At 42.2% G+C, this 14,536-nt stretch overlaps 1 protein-coding gene across 1 annotated transcript; it reads left to right on the forward strand.

The window, feature by feature from the left end:
- Positions 1-5,600: 5,600 nt before the first annotated feature.
- Positions 5,601-14,140, forward strand: LOC127584161 (antigen WC1.1-like). Its single transcript, XM_052040741.1, has 9 exons — positions 5,601-5,628; positions 6,917-7,231; positions 8,332-8,649; positions 8,732-8,809; positions 8,887-9,198; positions 9,325-9,366; positions 11,496-11,612; positions 12,600-12,707; positions 13,910-14,140. Exons 1-9 carry the CDS (start codon positions 5,601-5,603, stop codon positions 14,044-14,046), a joined length of 1,455 nt encoding a protein of 484 aa, XP_051896701.1. The 3' UTR covers positions 14,047-14,140.
- The last annotated feature ends 396 nt before the right edge of the window (positions 14,141-14,536 follow it).

Below are 14,536 nucleotides of genomic sequence, written 5' to 3' on the forward strand. Positions count from 1 at the left end.
TTCCCAACAGTCCATAGATATAAACTAATCATACATTTCCTCCACATCGCATGTTCTGTGGTCACTGTTTGCTCTAACCACAGGAATGTCTGCTTCAACATTACTGACCCACGATCTCCACAGTTTGGAAAGGCGGAAAGTACATGGTTTCGCCATCATCCCCGGTTTCGAGTGTTACGCGTCGGTGTCACACAATGCTCAAACATCCCTCCCCCCTCACATTTAACATCCTGAACTCCAAATCTAGCAACGTTTTGTGGATACATACTGCAGTTCCAGAAGGAGATCTATCAACCCCTCTCAAGAGGAAGTAGGAAAAGAATATAAATATCGGATTTGCAAGTAGTGTGCACATCACAACCCATAAGCCTGGAGAGATGTCGTACACTGCATGAAAATAGGGTTCTGAACGAAGATGATGTAAAGTATAAAGTATTTCGAACCACATCCCTTTTTATCTACAACATTTTATTATTCAAATGTTTAGCCACGTTAACTTCATAAAAGCAAACGACAATATTGGCTCAAAATATTCTTTGCAGCGGTGCATTCCACAGTCTAACCATCGCCTTTCTGCTGACATTCTTAATAGAAAAGTTAATGATTTCCTATGTTTATGACACGAAGCTCCGTTTAAATCAGCTGAAGAAGCATCTTTTCTCGACTTACCCTGTCCAATATTTCAATAACCCTAAACTCTGTTTACGAAATATCTTCCCATTGTCATTATCTTCCCAGCCTTTTCTGGAGAGCGATAAGCTCTTCGGTGTGGTATCTGGTGAAAGTGGTTGTTCCAATAGAATTTGTATACTGTACATGCATGGCAATCTAACTCTGTCCTACACAGAGTTACAAGTATATTATAAATGGTTGGGTGGTTTTTAGCTGTTGATCTACAATGTAAAATCAGTTATTTAATTATATTCTATAATCTTAGGCAAATTAGTGTCCAGTCATAGAGATTATTTACTTATATCTGTAGGGACCCTGGCTCCTTTACCCAGCCTATAGGTCAGTTCATTCCCACAAAATGCAGGCCGTCATCCTTATCTATGGAAGATGTATTTGCCAATAGCAAAATCATTCTGATATCATGTTGCTATGCTATGAATTTTATCACAGTCTTCGTCATTTTAATGACAAGCCAATAGGCAGTCATTCAGAAACTTTGTAATTTCCCTTTCCTTTTGTGAGAAAAACCTTTCTTATCAATGATGAATAATAATTTTCCATGGCGAATCTCTATGACATAACATTTTCCATCAATTGTCACACTGCAAAGTCACTTCAAACTTTTGTTGTATTCTGATTGGCAGCCAATATTTAATCATGTTTACCCTACCTTTACACAATTATTCTAGTCGTATGGAATTTGGGTGGTGTTCATTTGTACATGATCCCCACTGCATTAAATGCTTGACGAAACAATAACCAGTAGATTTTCTTGCTTTAAGAAAATAAAGTCCATGAGCTACACATGGATCAGTAAGAAATTCAGCACATCAACATGTCCTTTCTCGTGTACACCCAAGAACACCAGAGCATTTAGAGCACGCCTCATCTAACTGACTGGACACTACCGATAAGAAAAATTGTTCGTATGATTATGGTATTTCAATATAAGCATCTTAACATTCGTGTTTACGTCTGATTCACAGGACGGGTCAAACCCAGATTAGTGAATGGGAACAGTCCTTGTGCAGGGAGGCTGGAAATTTACGAGAATGAAACCTGGAGGACAATTTGCAGTGACGAATCCTGGGCCTTAACGGCTGCTGATGTTGTTTGTCAGGAACTGGGTTGTGGATCTGGAGCTTTGGCGCCGCCTGATGCTCACTTTGGTGAAGGAACGGGGCCAGTTATCGGCCCGTCCGGCTGCGGACATCAACGAGAACTTGGTGTGATCTGTTCAGGTACAAATTACGGAGCGTCAGGGAATCGGTCAAAGTGGCTAAGCATTTGTCCGGCTCATTATGGATAGCGATTATAATCAACGTGTAATTTTAAATGTTGTAACTTACGCCGAAGTTGACGAATTATTAAACAAAGCTATAATGTAATACCTTTCCCTGGCAAGACTATTCCACGTAGGATCAATAGCTCAGAGTTTGCGAAAAATAATGAATTTGATGTGGGCAGCATCGTGATGCAGGGAGGACAGCCGATGCCTCACAACGCCAGAGCCGCGTGTTCAATCCTGAACTCCAGTGTCGTCTGTTCTCACAGTGAACATCAGGTTTACTCCGGGTGCTCCCAAACTCCAAAAACGTGGTGTTTGGTATGTTAATTGGCTGTTTTAAATTTCCCCTCGTGTGCAGATGAGTGGTAGAGACTGGGGGTGCGAGAATGATGAGAGAAGAAAAAAAATGGGATTAGTCTGGGAATAGTGGTAAGTGGTTGATGACTGGTGCCAAATGCTCATCATAATTGACTACAGATTTTATCTAAGTTGACATTTTGCAATCTTGTCAGTTGGATAAACTACAAACAGATATATGAAAAACAACTGAGGTATAGAATGCTCAACTGTATTTCCATTATAAATAGAAATGGTCTTTAAGTAAAAAGAACATTGGAAATGATCCGAGTTGAGGTGGGTTTAACATTTGCTGCTCTTTCCACTGAGCGGCTTCCTTATGTTCCACTTGCATGTTACAGCCTTGAGAACTGGACCAAATAGAGAGAATAATTCTCCATCCCACACTCACTGCAACGTCTCTGCCTTTGAACGTCTCCACGCTTCCAATAATATTCAATGTAAGCTGGAGGAATAGCACCTAATCATCCGACTCGGAGATGCAGAAGGATCTGCATGTCTTCGTATGTGATTAGGATAGGGGTGAAAGCGTTCCACGACAAGAAATGGATGTGGAATTTGGATTATAATGTGATCAACCAGGATCTTATTGAATACTGGAGGTGGATGGAAGGGCTGAATTGCTTGTAATTCGGATGGTTATATACATATTCGGTTTACTTATAAGTTTCTATGGAAAATTTAAACGTAATAAGCCATAATTTAAACACTTACAGTTTGTTTAAATCCTTTTCACAGGAACCATGGCGCCTCGGCTGATGAATGGAAACAGTGCTTGTGACGGCAGGCTGGAGCTTTATGCGAATGGTACTTGGGGGACTGTATGCGGTGTTGGATCGTGGGCCTTATCGAGTCTGGACTTCATTTGTAAAGAACTGAACTGCGGCTCTGCAATGGAAGCACCGCTTAATGCTCATTTTGGAGAAGGATCGGGACCCGTTATTGGACCGCCTGGCTGCAGCCATCGACAGGACATTGGAGTGATTTGTTCAGGTACAACTTAGGAAGGGAATTGTTACAGTAGCTTCCTTAGTTTCTCCCAGGATCGTTGGAAAACTGCAGATAGATGTTTGATGGTCGGCGCCGACTTAGTTGGCCGAAGGGTCTGCTCAGTGCTGTATCTCACTCTAAGAATTTATGACGATGTAGATTGGTGCTAGCAATAACTGTAATGGGAGCATATATTCTTTCCCTGTACGTAGATGTGATTAAGTCCTAAAAGCACCTTGTCATCGGATCTATGCTGATTAAGGCGTTAATGACATTCGATTTAGAATGGGCTATTGTTTTTATTGCCACTGTTTAGAAAGCAGAGATCTCAGACTGGTGTCTGTGGACTCCCGATGCTCCGGTCGTCTCGAAATCCGCCAGCGGCAGCAATGGGGGACCGTCTGTGACAGATACTTCGATTGGGAAGACGCTGCGGTGGTCTGTGCGCACCTCAAGTGTGGAACAGTAGCGGGAATCCAAGGACGAGCTCACTTCGGGAAGGGAAGCGGTCCAGTGTGGAACGAGAAATACATGTGCCAGGGATTCGAGTCCCGATTGTGGGACTGTCCTATTTCACCTTGGGATCGAATCAGTTGCTCACACGAAAGTGACGTCAGTGTTATTTGCTCGGGTGAGTCCGCTCAGTCTGAAATAAAGCTTAATATTTCTTTGGACATTAAGCACATCCCTGCTATTATTGCCAAACTATTTACCTCATGTAAATTAGTACTGAACAAAAGTGTTTCAAAGCAGAACTAATTAAAAACAGCCAGGGTCTTTTGCATTTCTGTATCCAAATAAATCCAAAAACTTAATTTTAAATCCGCTACCAGAAACAATTAGCAAACATTGTTCACGCAACACAACTCCGAGTTGAATGTAGTCAAAAGTCAATGATGAGCTCTTTTCAATACAACTTCGCACGGAGTTTCGTACATTGACAGGACAAGTCACTTCAGTGCTTCCGCCATTATATCAATGATGGTAGATAATAGAAGAAATGATTACTTACATTAGGATTTTTTGCTTCCTCTTCGGATTTCTCGAAATGTATTACTTCCAGTGCATGACCGTTGACAGCGGTGGAAAGCAAGATAAGTGGCAGCCAATTTATGCAAAGTAAATTCACATAAATATCTGTGCGATGATATCTAACGTCTGCTGTTGTTTGGTCACAGTGCTCTACAGATTAGTCTTGGCTAGCACACTGACGTTATTTCTCCTGCCCTTCGTCAAAATACTGTAATCGAATATCTTTGGAAAAGCTGATAAGTTTCGACTTATCCTCACCTGGATGACCGCACCTCCGATGGAGCACCGCCTCCTCAGTCCTGTGCTGGGGTGTTCACGGCACAAGTTTCTGAAATGGAATTTGAACCTGTGACAATCGGGCTCAGACACCATATGCATGCAAGACTGGCAGGAATTAATTCAATAGCCCATGGAAATGAACTGTTGATTTCAACGTCTGTCAGTTGTTTCCCATACCAGTAAACATCCAGTTTAATCCACTTGCTTTGAATTCGATCACATCAACAACGATGTGTAATACCTCTCTTCCAATCAAAGTTACTTCTTCCTTTGATTAAGCAGAGGAAGCTGCATGACATTTCCATAAATTACCCACTCGGTGAAATGTTAATACCATCGTAATAAATATACTGGCCGTGCGTTCCCACAAGTCAGGCACAGTGGCGCAGCTGGAAGAATTGCTTCATCACAGCTCGGGTGAGCCGGGTTCAACCCTAACCTCGGGTGCCTTTTTAAGTGTGGAGTTTGCATGCTCTATATTTACACGAATTCCACTCCTACCATCCACCATCTCCCCGGATTCCTCCCGCATCGCAAAGCCCTTCAGGTTTGTTGGTTAATTGGCCATTGCGGATTGTATCTATTGTGTGGATGAGTAGCAGAATCTGTGGGGAATTGAACAGAAATATGGGGAGAATGATATAATGATATTAATATCGGATGAGTGTACATGGGTTGATGGCCTGCGCGGACTCAGTGGTCTGAAGAGCCTGTTGCCCTTCTGTATCTCTCTATGACCCCATTCATATTAAGAAAATTTGGTAAGAACTAACAAACCATAAAATATTATTGCTTCCGTTTAACATTTTCGTTCAATGCATTTTTAATGCAGAGAAAAACTGGGTTCCGAGACTAATAAATGGGGGAAGCCGCTGTGATGGGCGAGTGGAGATATACTACAACCGCAGCTGGGGAAGACTGCAAGACAACCTCTGGGATATCAATGACGCCAATGTGACCTGTCGGGAGCTGGGCTGCGGCTATGCGATATCTGCCTACAATTCTTCAAAGTACGGAGAGAGCGAAGGGCCCGTGTGGGTGAATGAAGTTACCTGCCAAGGAAATGAGTCTCAGCTCCAGATGTGCAACTCATTGACATTGAATCCATTTCTCGATGACAGCGATGGCGTAGGGGTCCTGTGTTCAGGTGAATAATTGGTTTGATGTTTCAGAAATCTAAGGGCACTATCTACTCGACTGTGAAGACGCGCAAAATCGTACCTTGGATATCTCTGTCATGTAATATAACGGGATGTGGATTCACCTGCAGTCATTCGGTCTCCCATTCTCTACCTTGTGTCCTTGGTCCTCTTCGCTTTTCCACTCTCTCCAGTTCTTTCCTCTCTTCCCTTAAAACTGATATCCTGCTGTATCCTTTGACAACTTTCCTCGCTATCAAAAACTCCAACAACTTTCATGTGATCTGCAAACGTACTAATCAGACCATCTAAATTTGCATCCAGTCATTTATAAGTATTGCAAACAAAGGTTCCTAGCTCTGATCCTTGCGGAACACCAGAGATCACAGACCACCAGTCAGAATAACAACACCCCTCTACCACTACCTTCTCTTATATGGCCAAGTTAATTTTGTATCCAACTTACCAACTGAAAGTGCTTAACACGTACTGTTGTAAATTGGAAAATTACTTTAATATGTTTGGACAGAAGATCTGTTCTTCTATTGATAGATATTCCAATATTTGGTTCGTTCTTACAGAGAAACGCTTTGCAGTTCAACTTTGTGTTTGAAATTTGTCACATCGGTGCGAGGTAATCTTTGGGTAATTTTGTAATTTTATTGTATATGTACTGGGGCTGGAGGAAGGTACCTTTGGCAAAACTGAAGATCTGGTGAGATCGAAGCATTCGGGTACGTAAGGCAAGGAATATGTGTACAGGCAGCCGGAGATAGGTAAAACGACTAAAATAAAGCCACTGCAAAAACATGCAAAAACAATATAAGTTGTTTCTCTAACAGTGTGCTCTGTCGTCCAAGGAAAACGGGGGAGGGCTGAAAAGGGAAACGGGCTATTTCGACGCTGAAGACATGACATTAAATATTGCTGACTGACCTCATGTTCTGATAAAACAGTTTCATGTGGAGGTGGATAAGATACCTTGTGTGGAGTATAACTGTTGCAACAGCCGTACTGGGTCGAATTATTAGATTCTATATTGTACTTCCAAGAAAATTTTAAGTAAAACATTAACCCCGACAAGTGTTTATCACTGGCATTTCTTCAAAGGATTTAATGCACATTGGAAGTCTGATCTTCTGTTGTTTGTTGCCTACAGAACACTTACAATTACGGCTGACCGGCGGCGGAAGTCCATGTGCTGGTCGAATTGAAATCTACTACGGTGGATCATGGGGCTCGGTTTGCGACGATTCCTGGGACCTGGCAGACGCTCAGGTGGTTTGCAAACAGTTGGGTTGCGGGAACGCTTTGGATACGAAACTTTCTGGTCATTGTGGAGAAAGCTCAGACACAATATGGTTGGATGAATTGAGTTGTTCGGGTGACGAATCTTTTCTCTGGCAATGTCCGTCAGCACCATGGGGTGAACACGACTGCGCTCATAAAGAAGATGCGACGGTTATGTGTTCTGGTAAGGATCCATTGTCTGTACATTTTATGGAGCATAAGAGTGAGACTTCTTTCGAGAGATTTGTCATTGCACAGAAAACGCAGGGGCAAACTGATGAATCTACAGACAAAAACATTCACTCTACAAGCCCCACCTATCGACTTCAGCGAACCCAATTTCTCCCTGCCTCCGAACATTTCTATCACATTCACTTCTCATGCTTCAGCCAAAAGTTATCTTTGAAATTGTTCTCTACCCTTATCTGGCCAGACACGGTAATGTACCGGTTAGCGTAATGCTATTACAGTGCTAGCGACCCGGGTTCAATTCCGGCCACTGTCTGTAAGGAGTTTGACGTTCTCCCCGTGTCTACGTGGGTTACCTCCGGTTGTTCCGGTTTCCTCCCACATTCCAACGACATACGGGTTCGGAAGGTTTGGGCATGCTATGTTGGCGCGGGAAGCGTGGTGACACTTGCGGGCTGCCCCCAGAACACTCTGCGCAAAAAGATGCATTTCACTGTGTGTTTCGATGCACGTGTGACTAATGAAGAAATGTTGTCTTATCCAGTCATATCCCACGAATTGTTATACACTATCTTCTATTATTCGCCATTGAGTTTGCAATCTCACAATTTGACATGTCTTCCGTTTGGTAAGAAGATTAGTACCCCTTATAGGTTTGAGGAGGGGAGAAGAGTCATGGACCGATGCATCCATCTGGGGAAAGTGGGGGTGCGGATGGGAGACAGAGGCAGGTGGACATTACCCTCCATCAGGCCTGCTTCCTACTGTGACCCATCTGCTTCTGTCTCACATCTCCCCCAACCCCACCCCGCTCCAGTAAGGGAAAACTAGTAGGGAGAGGGAATTTGAGGATGAATCTTGGCCCAAAGAGAGCGGTTGAAATCTGGAATGTAATACCTGAGAGGTGATGGAGGTCGGTTCTTACAACATTTGTGATATTTATACGTGCTCTTGAAATGCCGCAGCACAGAAGGAAGTGTGGATTAGTATTGACATGTACTTGAAAGCGTGCATGGACATAATGGGCCGAAGTGCCTGTTTCCATTCTGTATGACTCTATGACCTCGAAATGGTTGTTGGTCATTTCGTTGACAGAACACAAAGAGCTGCGGTTGGTGAATGGAAAACATCGCTGTGAAGGAAGAGTGGAAGTGTTTTACAATGGGAGCTGGGGAACCGTGTGCTCGGAGACACTGGATGTCGTTGATGCCGAAATCATATGTGAACAGTTGCAGTGCGGTCCTGTCGAAAATATTCTATATGACGCAAGAACATTCGGAGAAGGATCAGGATATATTTGGCTTGACGAGATGGCGTGTAATTCACACGAGTTAACTCTTTGGCAGTGTCAGTCGGACCCGTGGGGTGAACACAACTGTGAACACCGGGAGGATGCAGGTGTTGTTTGTTCAGGTGAGCTCACGGACTTCTGCATGTGCGCCAGTCAGTTCTGATATTGGTGTGGAATGACGAGGAATATTTCCTTTCTCGACAGAAGCCAGAACGCCGAAGAAGCCTCACAGTCTCAATAATTGTCTTCGAGAATCTGGATTTACACCTAAACCATCGGCAGGTACGTTCTTTTCTTCATTGTCTCAACTGTTGTGGATTTTACCAAATATTTGATAATTATTCTCTTTGCTATAACAGAACAACAGCTGCGTTTGGTCGGGAGAAATAGCAGCTGTTCGGGGAGGGTGGAGATACTGTCCAACAACAGCTGGGGCACAGTGTGCGATGACTCCTGGGAGCTGGCCGATGCTAACGTTGTCTGCAGGCAACTGGGCTGTGGCTCCGCTTTATCGGCTGTGGGAGGGGCGGCTTTTGCCCAGGGCGACGGTGTGATCTGGCTGGATGAGGTGAAATGCACGGGAAGCGAATCCTTTCTCTCCGACTGTGGTTCCTCGCCGCCAGGTCGGCACGACTGTGATCACAAGGAAGATGCCGGTGTCATTTGTTCCGGTAAGGGTTAGAGGATTATTTCTTTGTTCTACTTTATCTAATTCTTCAAACAGATCCACGTTTAACGCTGAATGTAAGGTCCACACATTGTATCATCCTGAAATGTATGTTCACTAATTTCCACAGGTCTAGATTTATCTCCGCCTGGTTCTCGTTCATCTGCTGCAGGTAGTCATTATTAAAACTTGACATTAGTACTCGCTTTCTGATCGATTGTTTTTGCTTTAATAACAATTTATATTTCTTTTTTTAAATGTCAGACTATACAGCAGATTCCACCTGGCTGAACTCTCTTTCTGCTGCTCTTAGAAAACATTTTGTTAAAGCTTATTAATCGTCTTCTTAATATCTCCTGTACATCGAACATATATCGTAGAATTTAGAACAGTAGAGCCCAGGCACACAGGCCCTTCGGTCCACCATGTTGTCCCAAGCTGATTAAACTGGGAGCTAAAAGCCTAATTAAACTCATCCATTCTGTCTGCAGAATGTTCTTATCCCTCTATGCTCTGTACGTTCATGTGCCGATCTAAGAGCCTCGTAAACGTCTTTATCGTACTTGCCTCCGCTACCATCTCTGGCAGCGCATTCCAAGCGTCCACCACTCTCTATGTAAAAGCTTGCCCCGCACACCTCCTTTGAATTTACCGCATCTCACCTTAAACTCATGCTTTTTATTATTTGTCATCTAGACCTTGGGGAAAAGATACCGCCTGTCTACACTGTATGTGCCCATCATAATCTTATAAATTTTCTGTCAGGCCTCTACTCAACCTCCGCCACTCAACAGAGAGAACAACTCAAACCTGCCTCTGTAGCATCTGCCTTCTAATCAAGACAGTGTGCCTGTAAACCTCTTCTACATCCTGTCCAAAGCCTCCATATTCTCCCTACATGGGGAGACCAGAATCGAATGTCAAACTCCAGATGCGGCTTAATCATAGTTTTATAATGCTTCAATATAACTATAATCTTGAACTCAAATTCCTCGAAGAATAAAGGCAAGCATACCACATGCCTTCTTTACCACGCTATCAACCAGTGCAACCATTTCAGGGAGCTACGGACTTGGATCCCAAGTTCAAGTCCGTAGCTCAATGTTAAGGGTCTTGCCATTAACTGTGTGCTGTCCCTTAACATGCGATCTCCCAAAGTGCAACACTCGACCGGATTAAACTCCATCTGCTATTCTCTGCTCAAATGTGCAATTGATCTATATCCTGCTGTATCCTTCTGCAATCTTCTCCAATATCCGCAACGCCACAAGATCTTTATATCGTTTGCAAACTTACCAGCCCTCCACCATGTATTCATCCAAGTAATTAATCTATCTATCTATCTATCTATCTATCTATCTATCTATCTATCTATCTATCTATCTATCTATCTATCTATCTATCTATCTATCTATCTATCTATCTATCTATCTATCTATCTATCTATCTATCTATCTATCTATCTATCTATCTATCTATCTATCTATCTATCTATCTATCTATCTATCTATCTATCTATCTATCTATCTATCTGTCTGTCTGTCTGTCTGTCTGTCTGTCTGTCTGTCTGTCTGTCTGTCTGTCTGTCTATCTATCTATCTATCTATCTATCTATCTATCTGTCTATCTATCTATCTATCTATCTATCTATCTATCTATCTATCTATCTATCTATCTATCTATCTATCTATATCTATATATCTATATCTATATATATATATATCTATATCTATATTTAGTTCCAGTCTGTGATATATATATATCACAGACGGCAGAGGACCCAGTACGGATCCCTGCGGAACACCAGCAGTCACAGACCTCCAGCCACAATAAGTCTCATCAACCACCAGCCTGTTTGTCTATGGGCAAGCCAATTCTGAATCCAAACGACCAAGACACCCTGGATATGCTGCATCTTAACCTCTGGGTGAGCCTACCGTGAGGAACCTTATCAAATGCCTTACAAACATCCATGTAGACATTACCGCAGCTCTATCTTCATCGATGACATCCGTCACCTCATAGAACAACTCAATCAAGTCAGTTACACATGACCGACACCGTACAAAGCCATGCTGACTGTCCCCAGTAGTCTCCATCTACATAAGAAACACATCTGCTCCACTACCTATCTAATCAAGACTTTCAAGCGTTCTCTGTTACGTTGACAGTTATTGGGAGTTGTTTATAATAACACGTTGACCACAAGAAGAGGATACTAAGTTAATAAATGCATTGAATAATTTAGAATTGCATTTGACTGTGTTCTGTGTGAAGTTGTTCTGTAACTTTCTGATTAAGGGCGGAAGGGGAAAGCAGTCTCTCTCCCTGCTACCGTCTGCATCACACTTGGGTCTCTTTTCGTCTGTGAGCTCATCGCACTGGGAGCGCTAACTCGGAGAAAGTCATCAAGAAGAGGTGAGGCTCAAGAAATGCTGCCAATCAAATGTGCTGTCGTAAACTGTTTGCCCTATTCATGGAATGTCATGGTCTGGATAGAAATAAATGTAACTCGTCCGTTTCCGATTTGACTTGTTTAACTTTCTTTGCGAATTAGTAACATTCAATACTTAAAGTTAAATATTTAATATATGGAGTCATATTCACAACGCCAGTGCGTGCGGCGTGAATGGGATACAGAAACTCAAGATAATAAAGGGAATGTATTTAGCGAGAGCAAAGAGTGTCAGGAAATACCTGCACAGTGGGTAGGTGGGAATCGTGAAAGCTGAAATAACTGACACTCGAAGTGTTTAAGAATACACGGGATACTTACCTCAGTCGTCGAGGAATAGAACTTGGCATCATGAAGATTTTTCGGAAAATACATCAAACTCTGGTTACAGCTCAGTGACTGGAATGTTGTGAATGATCGTTCCGAAGAGACCTTGACTGCCTTGCGGTTATTGTCTTTGGGACTGCGTAACATTTGATTGAGGTGTATGAAAGTTATGAGATTCCAAGCCAGGTTGAAGAAGAGAAAAGTGCTTCACGTAGCAGAGAAACCTATTGTTTTCTCCTGGGAAAATAATCCCAACACAGTGAATGCCTTTTCTTAACTATCATTCAGCTACGCTGCACATCTCCACTGAGTTCTCTATTACATCCGCCATGTGATGAACGGAACAGAACTGAACTCAGTGCTCTGACTTGTGGTTATGCAGCTGCAGCCTTAGCATCTTGATTCTGAATTCTACGCCTTTAATACCGAGGAAAGTTTCCCAGAAACAACAGCACGTGGATGGTTTCTGTATTGCCTGCTCTGTGCTTTCACCATGAATTTAATTAACCATCGTGCCCATCGATGGCAGTTTCACAAATGGATGAGGGATCCATTCGAAACTACATCAGACTATTTGCTTTAAAATATGAATGCTGTCATCTCCCCCGCCTTCTCTTCAACAGGTCATATCATCTTCGACAGGGATTCTCCTGTTGGAATATACGACGCAATTTATCAAGAGGTTGAGAGTATTCAACGCAGCGAGGTTTCCTCTCAAATTGAACGTTTAGGTATGTTTTCACTTTTATACCGAACCTTTACTGCAAAACTACCACCTCTTCCTAAAAGATATTTTAATTCTCAACGCATTCACTGGACATGAACAGTAGTCAATGCTTACATGTGACGATTTTCTATCAGTGTCGCTCTCTATTGCTTTATGTGCAGTCAATGTAACTAACTAGTCGGTTGGCGATTTGACTTGTTTAATAGACCATCCGAATTAGCAAAATGCAATATTTAACATTAAGTATTTAAAATAACGAGTCACAATCCCAGTGCGTCAGGCAGGAATGGGATTCCGAAACTCAAAGTAATAAAGGGAAGGTATTCATCCAGAGCAAATAAGGCCAGGCAATATCTAACTAATGGGTAGGTGCAAATAGTTAACGGTAAAATAACTGATAGACAAGGTGTTTACGAAGACACAGAAATCCTTTCCTCAATGGTCGTGGCACAGACTTTGGGATCAGGAACATTCAGCTGAAACCGCACAAAGCACAGTGAAATGGATTCAGCACGTTTTCATTTGGAAGTTATCAATGAAATCATGGGTTTGCTCTTGGGTGCAAAGAGCAGGAAATGATGCGTTAACATTTCCATTCCTGCTAACAATAGGCCTGTTAATTATATCTAACTGATTATTGATCTTTATTAGACGGTGCCCTGGAGTGGCTGTTTTACCTTGAAATAAATGTAGTCCCTTGGTGAATAATCTTCGATGCCTCAATCAATCACTCCAATAACAATTCATTTTGTTCTATTTAAGTATTTCTGCTTCCACATGGTCTACTAATCTGATCTAATACTGCAGCAACATTTTGAGTGACACTGTTCATGGACCCGAAAATCCGCAAAAGACAGTCCTCCAACACTCAGGGCGCGTAGATTTTCAGATTTCTTTATCTTTTACTGTTATTAAAAAATAAAAAAACATATAAGGTTCCAGAGCCGTTAAATGACATTCGCCGAGCCTTCACATTGGGCAGTGATATTAATTACGATCTATAGGAGTATTGACTTAGATGTGAACTTTATTTACCCATTTCCTGACGTGGTACCATTGGGCCGTGTTTTCTCTCATAATTGCAGAAGGCATACAGCTACAATCTTTCACGCTGCGAGACTTCTGTCGATTAAATTACAATAATATTTTCCTGACTCGTTGACGTTGGCTTTTGGTTTTAACGACAACTACTTTTTTAACTCCCAGGTGAGGTGTCCTTTGAGTTTGAGGATGGCGATGATGGAGCCAAGGACCCTCAATACAGTTATTGCCAGCTGCTTTCTGACTCTAATGAGTTCATCAATGTTGCGAACACTCTCTACGATAACGATGAGTTGAATTAATTAAATTTTCACAATGATCGCCGATTTTAAGAGCTTTGTTGAACATAACGTTTCAATCGGCGATGTCAATTGCGATTCCAAGAAATAAAAATGGTTCCACTGGCGATTCCAGGATACTGCTTGTTATGATATGCAAAGAAATGCAATCGTTATTTGTTCACATGAAGCCATGAAGCCTTGACATGAAGGCTGACAGTGTTCAAAAGATTCCTTTTGACTAACGGAGATTAGGTCCAGATTGTCCACGGTCAACCCAGCATTTAAGCAAAGCAAAGAAAAATGTTTCAGACACAGATTAATCTAGTCTACCCACTTCTCAAGAAATATCACATGTTTGTACGTATGGCCACATTAATGCTTTAATGCACCCGGAACTTGCGGAGTGTGCATTTCCTTATGATACAAGATTCCATTTGTTTAACAGATCGTTTTATTAATATTCAAATTATTGCTTGGATTTCCTCTACAATTTCCGTCGTTTTTAGTCTGA

Source organism: Pristis pectinata, chromosome 29 (genome assembly GCF_009764475.1).
Source record: "Pristis pectinata isolate sPriPec2 chromosome 29, sPriPec2.1.pri, whole genome shotgun sequence".
NCBI classification, from domain to species: domain Eukaryota; kingdom Metazoa; phylum Chordata; class Chondrichthyes; order Rhinopristiformes; family Pristidae; genus Pristis; species Pristis pectinata.